The following is a 22332-nucleotide window of genomic DNA, read 5'->3' as shown; positions in this document are numbered from 1 at the left end:
GAAAGACAGTAAGATACTGAGAAAGACACACCAGAATTTTGGGCATGGGGCCAGAAGGCGGCTAATTTATTATTTCTCCTTTCCTAGTACGTGCTCAGAACGCCTGACAGCTAAGCATTCATGTACGTGTACACACACACACCACACACACACACAGTCCCATTTCCAACGACGGACAGACTCCGCAGATGAAGCAGCTAGGCAGGGAGGTCCAATGCTGTTCCCCTGCTCACCGATCTACTTCTCCAAACACAATATCCTGGGTACCTAAGAGGTCAGGGGGAGGAGAAAAAAGTGATGTTACTAAGGATCTACAACTCGTTACTAGGAGACGGAGGATTTGAGTCTATGCCCATAGTCTATGCTGAACAGGAACTGTTCAGTTTCTGTTCCCAATCAGAGTCCCAAACTCCCGTGCCTAGAACACCGCTACTGCACGACAGGCCTTGTACCTATGATGGCAACGACATCCGCCAACATGTGTCCCTTAGACATCTTGTCCAAACCAGCCTGGAGAGATTAAGACAGCAACAGTGTTAGGCAAGACTAGCAGGGTGAAGGAGAAAGAATGAAAGTTCATAAAAATCTCAACCAAGGTCGTGAATTACTGGATTAATGTATTCGAGTTGGAATCACTCGGACTGGTTCTTACCAGGTGGGCAAACCCAGGAGCCTTGATCTTGCATCGATAAGGGCGGCTGCTGCCATCAGACACCAGGTACACCCCGAACTCTCCCTGTCCGAGGAAGAAGGTTAGCTGCCTCCATTAATAGGAAGAACACTTTCCTCTGCCAACAAAAACCTCTCTGTTCAACCTCGTGTCCTCTCATTGATGAACGAGTATTTATTTGAACATCTGTCTCCCGTCACCCACTCCACATACCGTCTTTTCCTGCCCCTTCTTGTCTCACCTTAGGAGCCTCGATGGCAGTGTATGTGGCCCCTGGAGGAACTTGGTAGCCCTCAGTATACAACTTAAAGTGATGAATCAATGACTCCATAGAAGTCTGGAGAGAGGAAAAAGAGAGCATCAATAAGCCAGATCCAAACTGTACAGTAGGCCTTCCCACACACAGAAAATAACCTCCACTCCCAGGGAGTCTAAAATCCCACATGTAAGTTGGTGAGCAGAGAAGATACAGAAAGAGAGAGGAGGCTACAGGAGATTAGGAACCTTATACAGTGAATTCTTTGAAAAAAGAAAACTGAAAGGTAGGATTTAATCCAAAGATACTCTTCCCCAGCCGCTGCCCCCTTTCCCCCTTTTCCCTCTCTCTATAGCCAACCTTCATCTCTGCTCGTTTAGGTGGAGACACTTTGGCATCGTCAACCTTGATCTCCCCGGGAGGCATCTTGTTCAGACACTGTGAGATGATCCGAAGGGACTGGCGCATCTCCTCCACCCGACACAGGTACCTGAAGTAGACGAGACAGACTCAGGACAAGAGCAGAGCAGCGGAGGGTCAGAGGTGAGGCCGGAAGGATGTCCCTGCTGAACTGAAGAGTGTAGGTAACCTTCCTCATTCTCTTCTCCCAGTACGGCACCTCTGCTTGGCCTGGCCACCCATATAACACCTATAGTCTTCTGATTCTAGTACTAGGTCCTTACCCAAATCCTCCCCTAGTTTTTGCACACTGTGTCCTGTAGTATTTCCCTCTTTAATTACCCTCAAACATTTTTTGGCGTGTAGAACAGGTGAGAGTCAAACTGACTCAAAAAGAAAACAATAGCACATTTTTCTTGGGGTCAGTAAAGAGGAATGAAATTTGAAGCTCAGAATCTAGTGGGAAGAGCACTGGATCAGGAAAACTCTAGTCTCAAGCACTGCTAGCAGAATAATCCCAGACTAATCTCTAACTTTTATGTTTCAGCTTTCTCAGCTATAAGATGCAGCCAAAACTAGTTCCATCTAAGACATAAGGAGAATAGAAGGGTAAAATAAGATGTCCCATATGTGAAAGTGCTTTGAACAGCAACCTAGTTTAACACACACAAGAGTGCTAACAGATACTGGAAAGTATGAGAAAGAAGAAAGTAGTCAAGAGGAAATTTAGACAATGAGCTGAGAAAGGATTTGGGCCTCACCTGTCGTAGCAGTCCCCTCGAGAGCCCACAGGAACATCAAACTCCACCTGGTCATAAACATCATAGGGCTGAGTCTTCCGCAGGTCCCACTGGATGCCTGAGCCCCGGAGCATCACCCCACTGTCGAAAGTATAACGGGACCAAGGGTCAGCTTCCACAAACCAAGAAAAGAGGCATGCTCTCTTCCCTAGTCTCCCCCCTGCCTCCCGCACGCTCTGGGCATGGTATACAAAGTCAGCATGGCAAGGAAAGCGCCACACCTGAAGCCAAGGTATAAAGCTGGAACCCACCCACCCCTAAGGAGAGAAGTCTTATTCCTCACACCTAAAACCATAGTTAAGTGCGTCTTCTGCTGTTACAACCCCAATGTCGACTGTCCGATTTCGCCAGATCCTATTGTTGGTCAGCATCTGTTGAGCAAGAAAGCTGGTGTGTGAACGCTCTTCAAATACCCCTGTATTTCTTTACAACTGGGGACTAAAACCCCACAAAACCTTCTTGGGGGAAAAGAGGGATTTTTTCCCACTGACTCCTATCTTACCTCCTCCAGCTCATCAATCCGAAGAGAGAAGTTCTTAGAAAACTCATAAATGTCATCCATAAGCCCCAGGGGCAGGTCCTAGAAGACAAACAGAGGATCAACAGGGAGCATAGCACAGCCTCCACAGAGGAGGGCCAGCTCTGCCTCCCCACCTTGGGGCTACAGGGTTAGCCCTTCCATCAGCCAGGGCCGCCCTCCAGTGGCCACAGACCACACAAGCAAGGACTGGACTGTACGGGAGGCAGGGAGCCTGCTCACCTGGTGCACACCTCCTGGCCGGACATAAGCAGCATGCATCCGAGCCCCAGACACTCGCTCGTAGAACTCAAACATCTTGACAGGACAGACTGGGAATTAGTGAAAAGTCCTGGGCCCCTAAGTCCAACACCATGGTGGTCTACTCCCCCGCCCCCAGCCTACTGGCACCCAATGAACCGCTCATGACACAGAGCTCCTTAAGAATATACCCCAGGTTAAAAGTACCTTCTCCCCCTAAATGACCTCTCTCCTTTTACTCTCATCTCTTTCATACCTTCTCTACCTCCGGTACCTCCTTCCCTTTTCCTATCCTTTCCTCCTTCTCATACCTTCTCCCTTTCTTCAAACATCCAGAAGAAAGGGGTCATGGCCCCAATGTCCAGGGCATGTGTGGTCACAGCCATGATGTGGTTCAAAAGCCGAGTGATTTCTCCAAACAGCACTGTGGAGGCGAAGACAAGAGGAGACGGATATAGGAGCTAAGGATCCAGGCTGAAAGAGCAGTTCTGGGCAGAGCCTGGGGTCTGCCCACTAAGCTCCAGCTCAATGCTCCAAAGAGGGGGCAGAGGCACTGTGCTGGCACGTAGCGGGCCACAGGAAGAGGGGGGGCATACCTCGGATCCACTGTGCCCGAGGAGGAGGCTGGATGTTAAGCAACTTCTCCACAGCCAGTGAATAGGCCTGTTCATTACACATCATGGACACATAGTCTAGCCGGTCAAAGTACGGCAGGGCCTGGGAAGAGGGAGGAATTTGGATCACATCTAACAGGCCACGGAACCCCCAGTCTGGCTGCTAGAAGCACTGTTCTCAGAGGGCATCAGAGGTCAGTGCTACATAAGCCTTCCCAATCGCAGGAGCCTTAGCAAAGGCAGGATGAAACACACTGAAGGGGTGGGGGTGGAGGGACTCTGACTTGTCATGCTTGCCAATTTCCATGGTGAAAATACTCCTACCAGGTCCCATTTTAAACTACCAATATTATATAATTGAACACAGACAGCACTGAGCAGAGTAGCACACCATTATACAGATACAATAAAAGTAAATATCTAAAGAACACAGCACAGAAAAATGTAGTTCTTAACTTGATTTTTAATGTAATGTATTAAATCACAAGCTAGTATAATTTAATTTTTAATAACGGCTGTGTTTAACAACTGGCTCACAAAATTCCTGAAAATTTAACAATCTGTTCTTGTGAGCCAGTATGAGCTGTCTCCAGCACACCACTGCCAACCAAGTCTTCTGGGCCAAATGTCACCTCTGTCAAAAAAAAAAAAACGCCTCTCTCAGATACTGAAGGAGAAAGGTAACCTTAGGAGGAAATTAAGAAAGAGCACCAAGAAGGATGGGATTTGTTTCTGTAGGAATTATTAGGTAGAAATAGTTCTTGCCTCGAATACCAAGAAAGCTAGTCCCAGCTGTTTGCTGAATCAGCTTCAGCTTCCAGGAAGGAGGTGGAGCTAAGACGCCTCTCTGTGGGACAGCCAGTTCTTGCCCTGATGTCACAGTGACGTGGGATAAAGCTACAGGGGTTAACTCCATGGACTCAGGGACCAGAAACCATCATTGCCTGGACTCTCTGGGGGAATCATATTCTATTCAGCCAGTTCTAAATCCTAACCCCATCACCCTCTGTTATCAAGACCTTTCTCAAGACAGTAAGAAAAAAACTTCAGATTCCTATTCCAGATCCAATTTCTTCAAATCTGACCCTCACTATCTGGGTCACAGAGTTCTCCTAAAAACGGCAAACTCTGTCACAAACTCCCTCCCGGTCACTCTGACTCACTGAATATTTCAAAAACAAACTTAGAACGCTGGAAGATACAAGAATCAGCTGTTAATCCTGAGGAGCTGACGTCTCTCTCCTCTCTCCCTGACCCCAGGGACACCAGCTTTTGACGTACAAGTATGACATAAGAGCAGAGAAACTGAGGCACTAGAGCAAAGGTAAAGGGGCCAGCCAAAAGTCAGCCAGAGAAAAGCCAGGAGTATAGCTTTGGCTCTAAAGCATTTCTCCTGGATAAACCAAATCCAGATGATTCAAGTCAAGCATCCCCTGTCACATCCCTCCATCCTCCCAAACAAAACTGTCCTAATAACTTCAACAGGCTAACCCCCTCAACACCCTCCTCCCCTGGGGTTTTGGGGGAGCAAACTGGCAAAGTCCCAGGCTAAAGCATCCCCAGGTCCTGTTGACGGGCCTCCTGTTCACCCCCCACACCTGCAGATAGGTCTTGTATTCAATGAGCTTCTCAGTGCCTCGGTGCAGCAGCCCGATGTGAGGGTCGCACTTCCGCACCATCTCCCCACTCAATTCCATCACTAGCCGCAGGACTCCATGGGCTGCTGGGTGCTGGGGCCCAAAGTTCAGGGTCAGGTTCGACACCAGTGTGTCCTTTGGAGGGTCCACATCTGAGAAGTGGGAAATAGTTGAGCCAAATAGTATTTCCTTTGAGAATCCCCAAAGACAGCAAGGAGCTAGCGTCTCCCTGCAGACCTTCCATCTCACCATCCCTACCCTGCTAATTTCCTAACCTTTAACATAACCAGGAAGAAGACCGTTAGATGGGAAAAAGGGAAGGGAAATCTAAACTTTCTGATGAGAGGGACCATGAAGCTCACTCCTTCCATGTCTTTCAGAAGACCTTTAAAAAAAGAAAATAATGATAGATACAGTCCTTATTATGTGCTAGGCACTACTCTAAGCACTTATTTTAATTAATTCAATTATTTCGACAACCATATAAGTAGTTGATACTATCACTACTGCCATCTTACTGGAGAAACTGAGGCTAGAAAGGATAAATGGACTCTCAGAGCAAGTGGCAGAGGCAGGATTTGGCTCGGCCTGGTCAGCCCCAGACTCCACGCTCTTAACCACCAAGATACACTGCCCTCCAGATGTGTGTGCTGAACGGCCAACTAACCGGGAAAGCTATACTTAATTCTTACTGCTACTAATTGACAGTTTTTACCCCCAAGAGGCTTACAATTTAATTTGGCAGATAAGTACATGTGAGAAACTAGTAACACAGGTCAAATTTACAAGTTGCCAAGTAAGCTGCTAAGCCATTAAGTGTTTAAAGAAAGGAAAGAACACTGTGAAGCCTTTGTGGAAGCAAGATATGAGTTGGTTCTTAGACACAAGGAACAATTCCGATAGGCAGAGAGAACAGGCATCACAGGCTACGGAATCAACACATGTCACATCTTAGAAACAAGGAAGTAAACATCTGCGGAACTCTTATCTACCAAGAGACAGAAGATCAGTGTTGGCAGGCAGTAGGGGGTAGTGGTTCAATTATCAGTGTTATTAACAACACCTAGGGAGGACTTAGCACCAGCCAGTCACTACACAAAGTGGTTTGTGTTACTAGTATCTCATTTAATCCTTACAATAATGCTACGAAGTACACACTTTATTCACTGGTAAATGGAGAGTTGAGATCTGAAACCAGAGTCTACCTATGCAACCAAAATTCTTCATCATGGGCTTTGGAGTCAGACAGACCCACATAAAAACCCATCTGTGTCCTCAACCACCTTCTAATCTCCCTACCATAATTTCCTCAAAATTGGGATAATATTAGTATCACTCTCACAGGGTTGTTGTAACGACTAAGTGAACTAACGCACACAAAAACACTCAGCACATGGTAAGCACACAGCTGTTGTTACTGTTAAATTTTTGAAAGGTAACTTGAAGTTCCTTTGAAGGTTTTTGAGCAAAAGAACAAACGACACGCTAAAATGATGTCTGGAGACCATAATGGCGTACACATTGTACAGGATAGCTGGAGGGGCCTATATTAGTGGCAGGAACCCATCAAAGAGACTCCAGGAGTAATCAAGGTCTAATACAAAATAAATCGAAATGACAAAGGGAGAGTTGATCAGATGTGAAACATAATTAAAGAATCTGCATTTTATTGGATATAGACATGGAGGACAAGAGAGAAAAGAGAGCCAAAGATGATTAAAAAGTTCAATCCTGAGGGATTAGGAGAATGAGGGAGTCAATGATCTAAATCAAAAATCACAAGAAAGAGATAGTTTTGATGGGGGAAAAATGTTTTGTATTCAGAAGGGTTTCATTTGGGTGCCAGTGGGAGAAACCACCTTGTCAAGCAAGGGAGATGGAAATACACTGAACCTCTGGAAAAGCTGAAGCTAAAGATATAAATTTGGTGTGGATCTTCGAGTGTTGGCTGGGACCTCCTCTTTCTTTTCTCCTAGAATATTCTGCTTGACAAATACCCTCTATTATCACTATTATCATGTGTGTTGAGTTGCAAGGTTAAAGAAACAAAAAGAGTTGGGGGCTAAAATATGCCTCAGACAGAAAGCTCAAGAGCACTTAGATATCAGCTTAGGGCAGGGTGGGTATGGGTTGGGACAGTGGCACTGGGCACTCACCATTCCAAGGTGGAGGCTTCCAGTGAGCTGTTTCCTTGGTAGGGTACATGACAGCGCCCCCAAACTGCTCTGCCCACTCCACATCTGGCTGCCATTGCCGGGCACCTCTGGGGAGGTAATGACAGATCCTAGAAAAAGGGCCTGAACGGTGCTTGGCCCCTCTGCTCCCATTCACTTTCAGGTGAGTCCAGGGAAGGGTGTCCTGGCTGCTTCAGTGCCAAGTCACTGACACAGAGCTGTGCAGCTTTGGCAGAACAAGCTGGAACTCTAGAGGTTCCATTCTTGCTAACAACTTATTCCCAGAATCACTTCACCCGTCACCCCTATGCATGCAAAGTTGGGGATCCCAGCTTCTTTAAATTCTGGTCATGTTCATATTCCCAGCCTTGTGAATATCAATGCAAGAAAGATATTTATTTCATTCAAGGTCAACCAAAGAGTCAGATAAGGAAGGGGGGGTGGGGCATGCTGGCTCCTTGGCTCTGCTCAGGTATGGCCAGAGTGATGCACTGGGGCCAACCTGGGGATTCTTGGTCTATGTTCCTCCCTTAAGTCCATCGGGGTTGCTCTCCTCTTCTTCCACGATGTCTAAGGAGACTTTTCACCAGTTGCGCCCCACCCGTGATGGGGTCTGGGAAAAGCAGCAGGACGTAAGGGGAGGGTGACATTACCACTAACGCTGAGAGGCAGCGTTTCCCTCCAACGGATTTGACCCCTGGAAGATCGAGCTCAAACCCTCTTTCCTCCCTCGGCCAGAGCAGACGCCACTGGATCTTGGAACCCGACAGAACAGGCCTGGGCGAGGGGTCACGGGCCCGGGTCATTTTTTCCTAGAGGGTCACAAGGCCCGTGGAGTCCCCAGACTCGAGAAACCCTAGCCCTGGCCACAGCGCATCAAGGGCTGCCCTTGGTCTCACCTGCTGGGCTGAATCGGCAGTCGGGCCCCAGCCCCGGGTCGCAGCACCTGGGCCGTGACGCCCCGGAGGTTGCACAGAGCCCTGAGCGCCGCCATCTTGCCCCGCCATAGACTGCGGGAAGGAGAACCGGGCGGAAGTGCCTCTTGCGCGCCTCCTTGTGGGCTTCTCTCCTATTGGCACCACGCAGCCGCCCTCTTGGAAGCTGGCGGCGTCGCCGACTGCGGACCTGACAACATCCGGGTTCTGCACCTCGGCTTCACCTTCGCTTAAATACCGGAGGCGGGGGAAGGTGCTTCCCACCGCTCCTGACGGGCTATTCCAAGGCTGAGACGAAGAAACTGGCCACCCCTGCCGCGGGCAGCGGTGCCCCTCGCGCCCCCTCGCCGAGCTGCCTGCGCACCTTAGAAAATGATCTGCTGTCCGGTCTCAGGCGCACACTCACATGGGGGCCCTTCCCCACCGCTCACCTGCGCTGCCCCGCTCCTGTCGGCCTGCTCTCCGGTTGTGTCTGAGCCCAGCCCTTCTGGGGTAGCCCCAGGCCTTGCCATTTACCTCATTATCCCCGAATCCAAAAGATTCGGAGCAGGGCGAGCTAGCTGATTTCCACGTGGCCTAAATGGGTTAGGGAAAAGGGGCCCAAGTGGGACTGGGCGGGTCTGAGAGCTCTCGCCAAATCGAAATGAAAAGAGAATAGGACGCCAAGCCCACCAGCATTGGAACGGGATGCTGGGATGTGTAGGAGCCGCCTTATCCCAGCTGAGTAGAGGAGGTCCGCTATGGGTGACACTGAACGTGTGGACACAGAGAGGGAAAGGGAAGCTGGAATGAATTGGGTTTGACGTAAATTACCATGTGTAAGATAGATAGCTAGTGGGAACCAGATATGTGTATACATATAGCTGATTCACTTCATTGTACAGCAGAAACTAACAACATTGTAAAGCTATTATACACCAATTTAAAAAAAAGCTTCCAGAACCTACAGAATTACAGACCCAGGAAGTGCGCTTAGGGATGCCTTGCATCCCACTTCCATCCTGGGTCAGTCTCATATCTTTCTGACCTGGCCGCTATCCTGGCCAACAGTGTAGAAATGTAGTACCACCAGGAGTCTGATCCCAATTCTGTGTGGAAGAGACAAAGAGGAGTTTTCCAGCCTTGGAGCTAGTTCCTTTTCTCTCTGCCTCCAAGCCCAGCTCCAGCTGGGCCACCCGTGAAGTTTGCACGTCCCTCCCACTTGGGGCCTAGAAAGAGGCCTCCCCCAGGTCTCCCCCAGACAGGGTCCCTGGGCCGTAGCCCACCAGCAGTGCAGCAGTGCAGCAGGGTGGGGCAGACAGACCAGGAGAATGGCAGAGACAGGGAATTCTTAGCTACAAAGAAAGAAGGGAAAGCCAGACTTCTAGCCTGGAAGTTGACCTAATGGGACGTGTACCAAAGGGTGGGGCTATGTCCCTGGCTGTGGGAACGGACTGGGGCCTGTGTAGACTGGGCAGCCCCCACAGACCCAGGCAGAGGCTATGACTCCCTGCCCCCCCCCTCATTCCCTACCCTCTCCCCGGGCCTTTTCTCCCTGTATAGCTAAAACACAGTGAATGTGGTGCTAGTGAGGGAAGACGATGTGGGGATTGCATTTATTTGCCCTAATCCAGCCTAGAAGTCAGGATGGACTCTGGGCTGCTTGGCCCTGGGGGCAACTTGAGCTGGAACGAGGGTGAGGGATCCTGGGGGGCTGCCTAGGACACTGCATCTTTTGTGCCTTCTCCCTGCTGCCGACACCCCCCCCCACACACACTGCTGCTGTGACTCTAAGGCCCTTTGTCTCTCACTGCTTAGTCACCCCCTTTGTCCTCATCCCAGATGGGGGGTGGAGAGGGGCAGTAAGAGTCCTCTGGTGATAGCTCCTCTTTCCCCTGCCCCTTCTGGTCTCCCATCCTTTGTCTGACTCCTGCAGCACCAACTCCCTCCACTTAGGACCAGGGTCAGGGCATGTGGTGGGTCAGGAGGTGGGTCTGGCAGTCCGAAGGGGGTGGGTGATACAGGAAGTGATGGACGCCAGGGCAGGTATTAGCAACCTGAGCAGGAAGGGAGTGGAAAAGGAAGTATTCTGGCGGATGTGATGTGGAGGACAGGAGGTGACAAGGCAGAGAGTGACTAGAGGAATGGGGGCAGGGGCAGGTGGTCCACCTCTGGAAAAGTAAAGTGCTGACTGTACTCTCCTTCCTGGGGATATCCTGGGGAAAGGAGTGGCTATAGCATGGGGTGAGCAGAAATTGCCCCTGCTTCTGAACCCTTTCCTTCCTTGCCTTGAGAGTCCACCCCCAAGACTCTGCTGAGTTCTCTCCAGTCCCAAACCAAGGGAAGCATTTTGCTTCCTTTCCCTGACATAACCTTTTCCTCCCCAAGCACTCTCCCCATCCCAGGCACCAGGTTCCTGTTTCTCTCAGTACTCTAATTTTCCTGTATACACAATGCTGCATCCACCCTCTCCCTGTCCCATGGGGAATGAGAAATAAAAGATTGCTAGATATTCCAGGAACCATTGGGTTCTTAGAACAAGGTGGGGTCAAAAAAGGGAACCAGGTGGGGATTCCCTCTGATGGATTGACACATGGTTCATTGGGTTCCTGAGAGAGGAAGTCTTTCCTATGCTGGAGGCTGGCTGACTGGAGGCTGGGAGAGGGTTTAGGGCAGTTGGGAGTGGGTAGGAGCAGGGCCAATAGCCTGGGGGAAGCTGCTGGGAGCTGGGCCAGGGAAAAGGGGAGCCAGGAAGTGGGGAGGGGAAGCTCTTGAGGGGAATGGAGGCGGAATGGCTGTTTGGGCTTTGGAGGGGGCGGGGAATTGTAATTCAGGAAGGGGGAGTCTGAGGGAGAGAAGAGATGTTAGGGAAGAGGAGGTGCCACCCTGGATCTTCCTCCTATAAAAGGAAAAGTCGTTAACCCTGCCTGCCTTGTCCTCTGCCCACTCCATGTGCCCATCCTAAGCAGACTCATCCTACCTTTGGGCAGTACACTCCCTGATCACTGTCTCCTTGCCTGCCCCTTCTCCCTGCCTTCTGCACTCTCCCAGCTGCTTGGAGCCACCTCCTTTCTTTGTTCTCCCCTCTTGATGCCGCCTTACCTGGTCCCTACCCTCTTTGCCTGGCAGCTCACTCAGTTCCCTCAGTCCTGGAAACCAGCCTCTAGGGGCAGAGGGCATCATGAGGGATCCCTGAGAAAAGGGAGGACGTGCCAGGTTAGACAGTGGGAGCTAGAATTCTCCTGGGACCATGGTCCCTTCTTTGCGTGTTGGCCAGGCCCTTTCCCTGACTCCCTACCCCTCCTGGGGCTCTGTCCCACCAAAAAGGGAAAGAGACAGTTGAGAGCCGACTGTGGGGTTTGGGAAAAGGCTATGTCATCAGCTGGCCCAGTGCCTGTGGTCCATCCGGCTGCTAGAGAGTCCCCTCCCCTGGGCAAGTCCCTTTTTTTTTTTTTAAAGGAAAACAAACTAGATTTTTGGGAAGTAGTGAGACACCCATCTGAGTCCTACCACCAGAGCTCCTGGCTGAATGGCTTATAGCTCCGCCAATCACAGCGCTCGGGATGCTTAAAAGAGCTGGCGCGGAGAGAGGCTGGGAAGAACTCACAGGGAGACCCACAGACACATAGACACGGGAGAGAGAGGAGGAGAAAGACAAAGGCACGGCGGAAGGAGGCAGAGAGAGGACAGGCACAGAAGCGAAGCCAGAAAGAGTCTGAGGGAGTGCAGAGGGAGAGGGCAGAGAAGCTGCAGAAGACACAAGCAGGGAGAAACAAAGATCCAGGAGAGGAGGGTGTGGGAGGAGAGTTTGGAGGAACCAGACCACTAGGCACCTCTCCTAAGCCTAAGGGCCAAGTTTTCTCCATCTCTGAAGGTCCCCAGCCCCTCTGAAAACTCTGCCTCTGACCGTGGCATGAGTCCAAGCCCCCAGGCTGCAGAGAGGAGCTTTCCAAAGCCAGGGCGGGGAAGACTTGGTGCCCAGACGGCCTCAGTCCCTCCCAGCTGCCGCACCAGTGCCATGTCCCGGACGGACTTGCATCTCGGGAGGGGCTTGGCGGAGTGCTGGCTGTGGAGAATCCAGTCCCGCCTGCTGCTCCCCACCGTGCCCGTCTCCGGGCTGGTGCCGCTGCTTCTGCCGCTGCTGGCCTCCCTCCTGCCCTCAGCCCTGCCGGCCAGCCCCCTCCCCCGGGAGGAGGAGATCGTGTTTCCAGAGAAGCTCAACGGCAGCGTCCTGCCCGGTCTGAGCGCCCCTGCCAGGCTGTTGTACCGCTTGCCGGCCTTTGGGGAGACGCTGCTACTAGAGCTGGAGCAGGACCCCGGTGTGCAGGTCGAGGGACTGACGGTGCAGTACCTGGGCCGGGCACCTGAGCTGCTGGGCGGGGCCGAGCCGGGCATCTACCTCACTGGCACCATCAATGGAGATCCGGAGTCAGTGGCATCTCTGCACTGGGACGGGGGAGCTCTGCTGGGGGTGCTGCAGTATCGGGGCACCGAGCTCCACATCCAGCCCCTGGAGGGAGGCACCCCTAACTCTGCTGGGGGGCCTGGGGCTCACATCCTACGCCGGAAGAGTCCTGCCAGCGGCCAGGGCCCCATGTGCCACGTCAAGGCTCCTCCTGGGAGCCCCCGTCCCAGCCCCCGAAGAGCCAAGGTAGGCAGCCCTGGAGCCTGAGTCCTGCAGTGTCCTCCTGCCATGTCTGTCCTACTGACCCCTATTCACCCTCTCTCCACCCACTTCTACTTCTGGCCAGTCTGCTGCTTCCCGCCCTTCTGCCTTTTCTCTTTCCACTAGCCTCTTTTCCTGGGAAGGATCTGGCTTTTCCCTGCCCCAGCCCTTCTCCTGGCCAGACCGCTGATCCCAAGGGGGGTTCCCAGAGGTGGGTCAGAGACTCTGTGCTGGGCATGACCGCTCCCTCTCCCCTCCCCACCCCTCCCTGGCCATGGCATCCTACGGGTACAGTCCCCAACAGTGAGGCCCTCTTGATAGTCCCTTGGCTTCGGCTCTTTTCTGGGCCCCAACTTTGATTTTCACCCCCACCCCCAGCTCAAGGATTGAGGTTTGAGGCCCAAGGGACTGGCCTGTGGCTTCTGAGGCCATCTTCAAAATTGTTCTGGCAAACTGCAAACTAGGGCAGGAGTGGACAGGGGAGGAAAAGCATCCTGAACTCCTTTCTGGATGGACGGTCCCCTTCCCACACTGCGGACTGCCTGAGGCTCCATCCTTTCCTCCCTCCCACTCCTGGTCTCCCCCCTTCTTCCCTTCCTCCCTCCCTCCCTCTCTAGCTTTAATCCAGACCAGACGCTCCCTCCACACCCGCCACGCTGAGATCTGGCCCTGGCCCTAGCTGCTGACTGAATTGTTCCTCCAACCACACAGGGCAGACACGTCGCAGCCCAGCCCTCTCGCCCCAGTCCTACAGGCCCCAGCCACACTCAGGCTGGGGGGACCCCAAAGTCCCTCCCAGAGGCAGTCCCAGCTGCTTTTCACCTCTGGGGCCCACTCAGCCCTGGGACGTGGCATCCCCACCCCCTCCCCTTCTCAGAACCCACAGATGATTTCTCAGAGTTCCCACAAAAGCCCTGGGATTTGGAGTTGGGGTGGGGAGGCCCCACCAAGACCCATCAGGAATCCCGTGGAATATGTGTGGACCAGCTGGCTCTGCTGAGTTTCAGACCCAGGAAGTAAGGGAAGGGAGAAGTGATCCATGGGTTTGGGAGGCTATTTCAGGATCCTCCTCCCCTTTTTTCCTCTCCAGCGCTTTGCTTCACTGAGCAGGTTTGTGGAGACCCTGGTGGTGGCAGATGACAAGATGGTGGCATTTCACGGTGCAGGGCTGAAGCGCTACCTGCTGACAGTGATGGCAGCAGCGGCCAAGGCCTTCAAGCACCCAAGCATCCGCAACCCCGTCAGCTTGGTGGTGACTCGGCTAGTGATTCTGGGGCCAGGTGAGGAAGGGCCCCAGGTAGGGCCCAGTGCCGCCCAGACCCTGCGCAGCTTCTGTGCCTGGCAGCGAGGACTCAACACCCCCGAGGACTCGGACCCTGACCACTTTGACACAGCCATTCTGTTTACCCGTCAGGTGAGGCCCCAGTCAGCACCTCAGACCATGCACTGCACAGCTCCAAGAAGCACCACTGCATAGACGGTGATGTAAATGGTGCCCCTGGAGTTGTTCACCGTGGTGCCTGGCCCTAGCCACACTGCCAGTGCTCTCTGGGCCCTGGCCGTGCTGGATATGCCGTGCCCAGGTCCCCATGAGTCTGGATCTCAGCTCAGTGGACCCCGGTGTCTCACGTATTGTCTTTGACCCCTCTCCGCAGGACCTGTGTGGGGTCTCTACTTGTGACACACTCGGCATGGCTGATGTGGGCACTGTGTGCGACCCAGCTCGGAGCTGTGCTATCGTGGAGGATGATGGGCTCCAGTCAGCCTTCACTGCTGCTCATGAGCTGGGTAAGCTGGGGGTGGGGTCATGGGGCACCCGTGATGAGTGAGAGAGCTCTCAGGGGTGAGGCGAGGGGACAGTGAGCTCAGCGGGGTGCACATGCAAGTCACAAGGTGTTTCTTCCTTCTCCCCAGGCCTAGGTCCAGGGCCATTACCCTTCTTTGCTCTGGGTGTAGACAAACATTTAGATTTTTCTATTAAATGAAATAATGTATGGAAATCTACGGTGAACTCTGTGTGTGTGTGTGTGTGTGTGTGTGTGTGTGTGTGTGTGTGTGTGTGTGTGTTTGCGGGGGGAGTGGCACAGTACTGAGAGAGACTGTTCACAAGAATCAGTGATAGAATGGATGGAATCAGGGTTGGGAATGCTGGCTATAAGGAAAAGTGGGTAAGGAGAGGCCCTGAGTGCATCAGGTTGGGAGGGGAGACAGAGCAATGGGGGCTACATATGGAGAAGCCCTCGGAGCACCAGAAAGAGATTGGGGGCAGGGTGGGATAGGGAATGAATCTGACCATCCATAGCTACAACCAGGCTTATGATGGGGCTGTAGCCCCCTGAGGGCACAGGGAGACCCTTGGACATTAACAGACAGGGCCTCTGCTCCACAGGCCATGTCTTCAACATGCTCCATGACAACTCAAAGCCATGTGTTGGTCTGAATGGACCTGGGAGCACCTCCCGCCATGTCATGGCTCCTGTGATGGCTCACGTGGATCCCGAGGAGCCCTGGTCTCCCTGCAGTGCCCGCTTCATCACCGACTTCCTGGACAACGGCTATGGTAAGCGGGTGGCAGTCTCCTTTCCCTGTGCAGGATCCAGTTCCTGCCCCTCACTGTACTTTCTCTTCTGCCGCATTCCGCATGGGCCAAACTGACTCCCTCCAGTGTGCCTCCTCTGCAGTGTGGGATGGGGTGAGAAATGCTGCTGCCTTTGTGTGGTTCCCACTTCCTCGCAGAGAAAATAGCACAGCTATAGGAGGCAAGTTTTGGCTCAGTAGAATTAGAACTGACCTTCTCAGGGCCAGAACTGTCCAGCACTGGCATGGGCTAGTTGTGAAGGAGATGACTGCCTTGTCACTTGAGGTGTGCAAGCCAGGCAGTATGACTACGTTTGGGCAGGGCTGTTGATGGGAAGCAGACTCAAGAATTCTGTAGCTGGTTAGAAGAAGTAGGAAGATCGAGTGCTTTGAGTTGCTACCCTGATCCTGTTCTTTAGATGTGTGTAGATGTGTGACTGTAAGTTATCACTTACGTGTAGCTGATCTGTAAAATAGGCATAATAACAGTAACGACCTCATAGGTGTTGGCCATGATTAAAGGAGAAACTGTTGGTCAGGCATTTAGCCAATGCTCATCATACAATAAGCATCAAATAAATTGTAGCTGCTATTTAAAGCTTCTTCCAGTCCTAGAATTTGGGTTTTAGGATCCATCAGGCCCCGGGGAGCCCAATGTTTCAGCAGACAATCAGCTGGCCCCCCCTCAACCCATTGTTGACTTCATGCCCCTGCCTCTTTTCCCAGGGCACTGTCTCTTAGACAAGCCAGAGGCTCCCCTACATCTCCCTGTGACTTTCCCTGGCAAGGACTATGATGCTGACCGCCAGTGCCAGCTGACCTTCGGGCCTGACTCACGCCATTGTCCGCAGCTGCCTCCGCCCTGTGCTGCCCTCTGGTGCTCTGGCCATCTCAATGGCCACGCCATGTGCCAGACCAAGCATTCACCCTGGGCTGATGGTACCCCCTGCGGGCCCACACAGGCTTGTATGGGTGGCCGCTGCCTCCACATGGACCAGCTCCGGGACTTCAATGTGAGATCCCAGGGCAGGGGTGGGGCAGAGGGCCTGGGGGAGTGGGGAGTGGCCCTGAGCCCAAGAGAGTGAGTATATTTATCCCACTCTTCCCTTCTGTCCTGCAGATCCCACAGGCTGGTGGCTGGGGTCCCTGGGGATCATGGGGTGACTGCTCTCGGAGCTGCGGGGGTGGTGTGCAGTTCTCTTCCCGGGACTGCACACGGCCCACACCCCGGAATGGTGGCAAGTACTGTGAGGGTCGCCGTACCCGCTTCCGCTCCTGCAACACCCAGGACTGCCCAGCTGGCTCAGGTGAGCAGTGGGAGGGCTGGGTGCCTTGGGAGGGACTGGCAGCACAGAAAGGACTGTCCCTTGAGTTCAGGGACCAAGGAAGTGTTGACTGTCCCTGCTGTTGAGGGGAGTGACTTTAGCCTTCAGGAAAGTGACAGGCAGTTTGTGGGGGAGAGAGCTGCCATGCTGTCTGGAGGTCTGAGGGGCTGGGTGGAGGGGCTGGTGGGGCAGCGTGAGGAGAGAGGGGCTCTGACTGTCCGTGTTAACCCTACAGCATTGACCTTCCGTGAAGAGCAGTGTGCTGCCTACAACCACCGCACTGACCTCTTTAAGAACTTCCCGGGGCCCATGGACTGGGTTCCTCGCTACACGGGTGTGGCCCCCAAGGACCAGTGCAAACTCACCTGCCAGGCCCGGGCACTGGGCTACTACTATGTGCTGGAGCCACGGGTGAGGACCAGGATGCCCCGGGGCCCTGTCTATGCTCACACAGTCCCCAACCGGCCCTCTACTTTATGATGGCAAAGATCCAAAACACCACCATTGCTGGCGTTCCCACGGCCCTGCCCGGCCAGCCCAGGGGTCCACTCAGACCTCTCTGTCCGTGGGTATTTGGAAAACCAGCCCTGTACGCTCGATAAGTTGCCAATCAGGCAGCTCTTGCCTGTTGCATTTCCCTTGGTTTCTCTCTCTCTCTCTCCCCCATCTTCCAGTGAGAATGGAAGTGTGTGGCACACCGCTGACCCCCTTCCCATGGGCTCCTCTGGCAAATTACAGTGGTCACCTCTCTGAGCTCATGGATAGCCAGTGCCTCACTGAGCAGGCCTCCTGGAGACAGCGACATCCCTGCACCCCCTCTCTGTGATAGGGCCCTGGGTTGAGGCTGAAGAAGGAAGGACAGGCCTAGCAGTTTTGCATCCTCCGCCCCTGTTCTAGGGACAATGCCTACATGTTGGCTGCCCTCTAGCGTCCAGCTGGGACGGTACCACCAAGGTTTAGGGCTTGGTGTTGGGACGCAGACCTGCAGTTCCTCCTGTTGGCTTCTCTGCTTGCCAGCCGTGTAACCTTTGGGCAAGCTCCTAATCTTTCTAAACCTCAGGGTTCCATCTCTACAAACCTCAAATAGTGGTGGTGAGATTTATATAGCACTTAGCACAGTGCCTACTTCATAGTGCGTGCTGTGAAAATGGTGGCTTTCATTCTTATCATTATGATTACCATCCCGTACAGTGGCTGGGGTTCCCTCCACACTCCAGCCACACCCCCTTCCTCACCCAACTTTTCTGGCATCCCGCTGCCTGATGGGATACAGGTCTTGTTTGGCTTACCAACCCCTTTTGACTTAGGAAGACCCTTTCATTACTCATTCTCTTCTCCTCAGGTCGTAGATGGGACCCCCTGCTCCCCAGACAGCTCCTCGGTCTGTGTCCAGGGCCGCTGCATCCATGCTGGCTGTGACCATGTCATTGGCTCCAAAAAGAAGTTTGACAAGTGCATGGTGTGCGGTGGGGATGGTTCTAGCTGCAGCAAGAAGTCTGGCTCCTTCAGAAAATTCAGGTTTGTTCACTCTTTACTTCCTCCTCCCACCTTCCTGGACACTGTTCTGGGCCCTGGGGATACAGAGGTGAACTCAACACTTAAAAGCTGACTTGCGGTCTAATGAGGGAGACAGATGAGTAAGCAGTTACAGCACAGTGTCCCACCTGCTCAACGGTGTCAGCCTGGGTAGCTGTGAGGGCACTTCTGGGCATCAGGGAAGCCTTCCACAAGAGGTGACCTCCCTCGGCGGAAGAATGGGAATTGGACAGGCACCAAGGAGACGAGGCTTAGAAGGGCTTCTCAGTGAGGGGGCAGTAGGCGTAAAGGCCCAGAGAGAAGAGTAAGAAGGGCATATTTGCATGTAGCCCGGATCTAGGCCGACAGCTCAGGTCTGGGGAGAGAACTTTCTACACACATACAATCATAATAAACACAACTCAGAAAGGTTGGGAGGATTCAGGAAGATGCTGAGTTCTCCTCTACTCCTTCCACACAGGTACGGATACAACGATGTGGTCACCATCCCCGCAGGGGCCACCCACATCCTGGTCCGGCAGCAGGGGACCCCTGGTGTCCGGAGCCTCTACCTGGCCCTGAAGCTCCCGGATGGCTCCTATGCCCTCAATGGTGAATACACGCTGATACCCTCCCCCACAGACGTGGTCCTACCCGGGGGAGTCAGCTTACGCTACAGCGGGGCCACTGCAGCCTCAGAGACACTGTCGGGCCACGGACCCCTGGCTCAGCCCTTAACGCTGCAGGTCCTGGTGGCTGGCAGCCCCCAGAACTCGCGCCTGCGATACAGCTTCTTCGAGCCCCGGCCAGCCCCCTCAGCGCCACGCCCCACACCCCGGGACTGGCTGCACCGCAAGGCACAGATTCTGGAGATCCTCCGGCGGCGCTCCTGGGCAGGCAGGAAATAACCTCACCGTCCCCGCTGCCCTTTGTGGGCACCGGGGCCTCGGACTTAGCTGGGAGAATGAGGGGGCTCCGCAGCTGCCTCTAGCCGGGACACAGTGGGGGCGGGGCTGTGAGGTGCGCCCCGCTCCTCCTCTCGGCCCTACGGAGCAGGCTGGCCCTGCCCGGGTTCCTGCCCTGGATGGCTGGTGGATGGAAGGGGCTGGGAGATCGTTCCCTATCTAAACTGTCCCCTCTGCCCTGCTGGTCACAGGAGGGAGGGGGAAGGCAGGGTAGGCCCCAGTTGTATTTATTTAGTATTTATTCACTTTTATTTAGCACCAGGGAAGGGGACGAGGGCTAGGGTCCTGGGGAAACTGATCCCTGCCCTCAGAGCCCTCATTCTGTCTAGGAAATCCAGGGTGGTGGTGATAGGAGGCCTGAGTGACCTGTGTGTGTGTTTGTGTGTGAGAAGATGTGTGTGTGTGTGTGTGTGTGTGTGTGTGTGTGTGTGTGTGTGTGGTTTATCCTGCCAGCTTTCCTCTCCCTGAATCTTATTTTCTGGGAAAGGAAGAGTCAAGGGTAGGATAGGCCTTCAGGGAGTAAGGGATTATATTTTTTAAATATTAATTGAATTCTGCTATTTATGTGCTCCTTTTGGAGTCAGACAGATGTGAGTTGCACCCTGGCTCCACATCTCTGAACATTAGTTTCCTCATTTGACAATAATAATACCTCCCTTGGAAATTTGTTATAAGGATTAAATAATGTAAATAAAGAACTAGCATAATGCCTACCACTTGGTAAGTGCTCAACAAACGTCAGCTGCTGTCAGTTATTATTATCAGCACCTCACTGTGCTCGGCTCCACTGTCCGTGGACTCTGTAGTGCACTTGAAGGTGGCAGAGATCTGTGTCTGTGGCGCCTGCCCTTGCCCCCAGGCCCAATTCCTTTGGTTGGCAGGACCCTAGCCTGGATTCTGAAGGACGGTCAGAGAAAGGACAATTCTGTCCCTGATCTCTGGAGGCTCCCAACCACATGGAGACATAATAAACACTTGGCTACAAGCACAATTGACAAGAACATGAAGGTGAAAGAGAAGAACGACTATGTCAATACAAACACGTGCTTAGTAATGAGAGTGCTAGTTGAGGGGGTCAGGGGAAGCTGCTATGGAAAGAGCACTAGAGCGGATGCCTGCGGGTCTGAATCTGAGTTGGGGTTCAGCATCTTATTAGCCGATAGTGTGTGTAAGTCACGGATGCGGAGCCTTGGGTTGCTCATGCAATGGAGCTAGAAAATACCTGTTCCCACAGATTTGTTCTGAACAAATGTTACAATATTTTCAAAATAGTGAAGGCTGTACCCATGTGAGAAGTTACCTTTATGACTACTGAATGACTGGCACAGGGTCCCCAGAATCAACCAGTGTAAACCCAGCACACTTCTTTGAGGACGTGATGTTAGAATGGAATTTAATAAGAGGAGTAGGGGATAGTTAGGAGGGCAAAAAAGGCATGGAGAAGGAGCTGAGGGGAGGGGAGCCAGGTGTTCAGTGGTGGCAGAACACCTGAATGGTAGCAGCATATTAAAATCAGTTCTGGCAACTTCCCTAGTGGTGCAGTGGTTGGGAGTCTGCCTGCCAACACAGAAAACAGGTTCAAGCCCTGGTCCGGGAAGGTCCCACATGCTGCAGAGCAACTAAGCCTGTGTGAGCCCTCCTGCAGCAATGAAGACCCAGCACAGCCAATAAATAATTTTTTTTTAAAGTAAAATCAGTTCTACTTTTCCTTCTGAGCCAGATGACTTTGCTTAAGGGAACAGGATTGGGAAAGGGTGGCAGGTGGACCCTGCAAGAATTTGGAGTCTTGACTGGCAGGAGCAGGACTGCTAGGGATTGGGGAAGGGCTGAATGTGGAGGTGAGGGAGGAACTAGAAGTAAAGAAGACCCTGAGGTGGGAGTGGAAGAGGGGGAAATGGAGGAACTAGAGGTGCTGCACTCTGCCATAGTAGCACCTAGCTGGACACCTAATACTGCTTGGGACATAGGGCGGGGACTAAAGGATTAAGGGAGCCATGGGGAGTGTGGCAGTTGTGTGCACTATGCTCACTGGCACTGGGCTTCGCTGCTCAAGTTCTATACCAGGCAGTGCCTTACACAGTGCCCTGCACTTTGTACCACCGAGCATGGCACTTACTTCCTTGGCAGCACTGGGAACAGGGCAGCCCCTGCTCGGCTCAGCCTCTTCTCTTCAGTATGCATGGCCCCACTGCTGTGCTTGGGCCCTGGCCCTTCCTCCTGTCCTCTTATCAACCAAGCTAGAGGAGGGAGAAACAGGAGAGTGGGACAAGGCCAGAGTGATCTTCAACTATTTCATCTGATTAGCAAAATTGGACTAGCAATACCATGTTTATAGACAGACCTTAATACTATCAGCTAATGGTACAATAAGCAGAGTTCTGTGCTAAGTAAATGTGAAGTACAAATGCAAACAATGCATGAATAAAGATGCTCACTGCAGTCTGGGGGAAAGTTTTGTACTATACCTGAACAAAGAGAAATATTGGATGGTACAAAGAGCTGTATTGATAAAGGCAAATTGAACTGTGCAGAGACTGATGCCTGGGCTTAATGGGCTATGAGGGTTAAGGAGGATGAGTCTTGGGCTGGGCCTTGAGGAACACATAATCACAATGGCCTGTCTTATGTTTCTTTAGTGCCCATGGTAATAAATCACTTTTATATATATTATTTTAAGAGAAAGCCCTTTACTCACTGAGTAGGGTTCTGACTGCCATGAAAAAGTTTTTCCCAGAAAGGTACTGAGCTTCGAGGCCACATATGTGACTGGATGGCTGGGTCGGTGGAGCTGTACAGTGAAACAGGAGAGAAGAGAGAGCTGCTCCTCAAAGAAAAGTGATGGGCATCCTGGCCCTAAATCCCAAACAAGAACTCACCCCTTTCTGGAATGTTCTCTCACATACCACCCTTCCCAGACCCAGGCTGCAGATGCCGAGTATCTTGGTGTCAGGAGCCCAACAATTTCTTGCTGTGGATGTGGGGCGTGCATACCTCCTTCAAGGAGCCAAGATGAACTGTGACTCCTCAGTCTGCATACTTATT

General features: G+C 52.7%; 2 protein-coding genes across 2 annotated transcripts; one reads left to right on the top strand and one right to left on the bottom strand.

Annotated features, from left to right (window-relative positions):
• Positions 1–40: 40 nt before the first annotated feature.
• NDUFS2 (NADH:ubiquinone oxidoreductase core subunit S2) lies at positions 41–8351 on the bottom strand. Its single transcript, XM_057728542.1, has 14 exons — positions 8228–8351; positions 7311–7417; positions 5116–5306; positions 3500–3620; positions 3215–3327; positions 2886–2960; positions 2628–2705; positions 2411–2496; positions 2087–2206; positions 1287–1416; positions 912–1007; positions 653–736; positions 453–510; positions 41–267 (listed from the first exon to the last, which is right to left on the bottom strand). The coding sequence occupies exons 1-14, from the start codon at positions 8320–8322 to the stop codon at positions 230–232; spliced, it is 1392 nt and encodes a 463-aa protein (XP_057584525.1). The 5' UTR covers positions 8323–8351; the 3' UTR covers positions 41–229.
• A 3556-nt stretch (positions 8352–11907) lies between these two features.
• ADAMTS4 (ADAM metallopeptidase with thrombospondin type 1 motif 4) lies at positions 11908–19326 on the top strand. Its single transcript, XM_057727852.1, has 9 exons — positions 11908–12893; positions 13999–14322; positions 14564–14696; positions 15298–15468; positions 16212–16498; positions 16606–16792; positions 17046–17221; positions 18153–18328; positions 18807–19326. The coding sequence occupies exons 1-9, from the start codon at positions 12156–12158 to the stop codon at positions 19231–19233; spliced, it is 2619 nt and encodes an 872-aa protein (XP_057583835.1). The 5' UTR covers positions 11908–12155; the 3' UTR covers positions 19234–19326.
• The last annotated feature ends 3006 nt before the right edge of the window (positions 19327–22332 follow it).

This window comes from Hippopotamus amphibius, chromosome 3 (genome assembly GCF_030028045.1).
Source record: "Hippopotamus amphibius kiboko isolate mHipAmp2 chromosome 3, mHipAmp2.hap2, whole genome shotgun sequence".
NCBI classification, from domain to species: Eukaryota; Metazoa; Chordata; class Mammalia; order Artiodactyla; family Hippopotamidae; genus Hippopotamus; species Hippopotamus amphibius.
The sequence above is the reverse complement of the archived record's forward strand: the minus strand, read 5'-3'. Positions and strand labels throughout refer to the sequence as shown.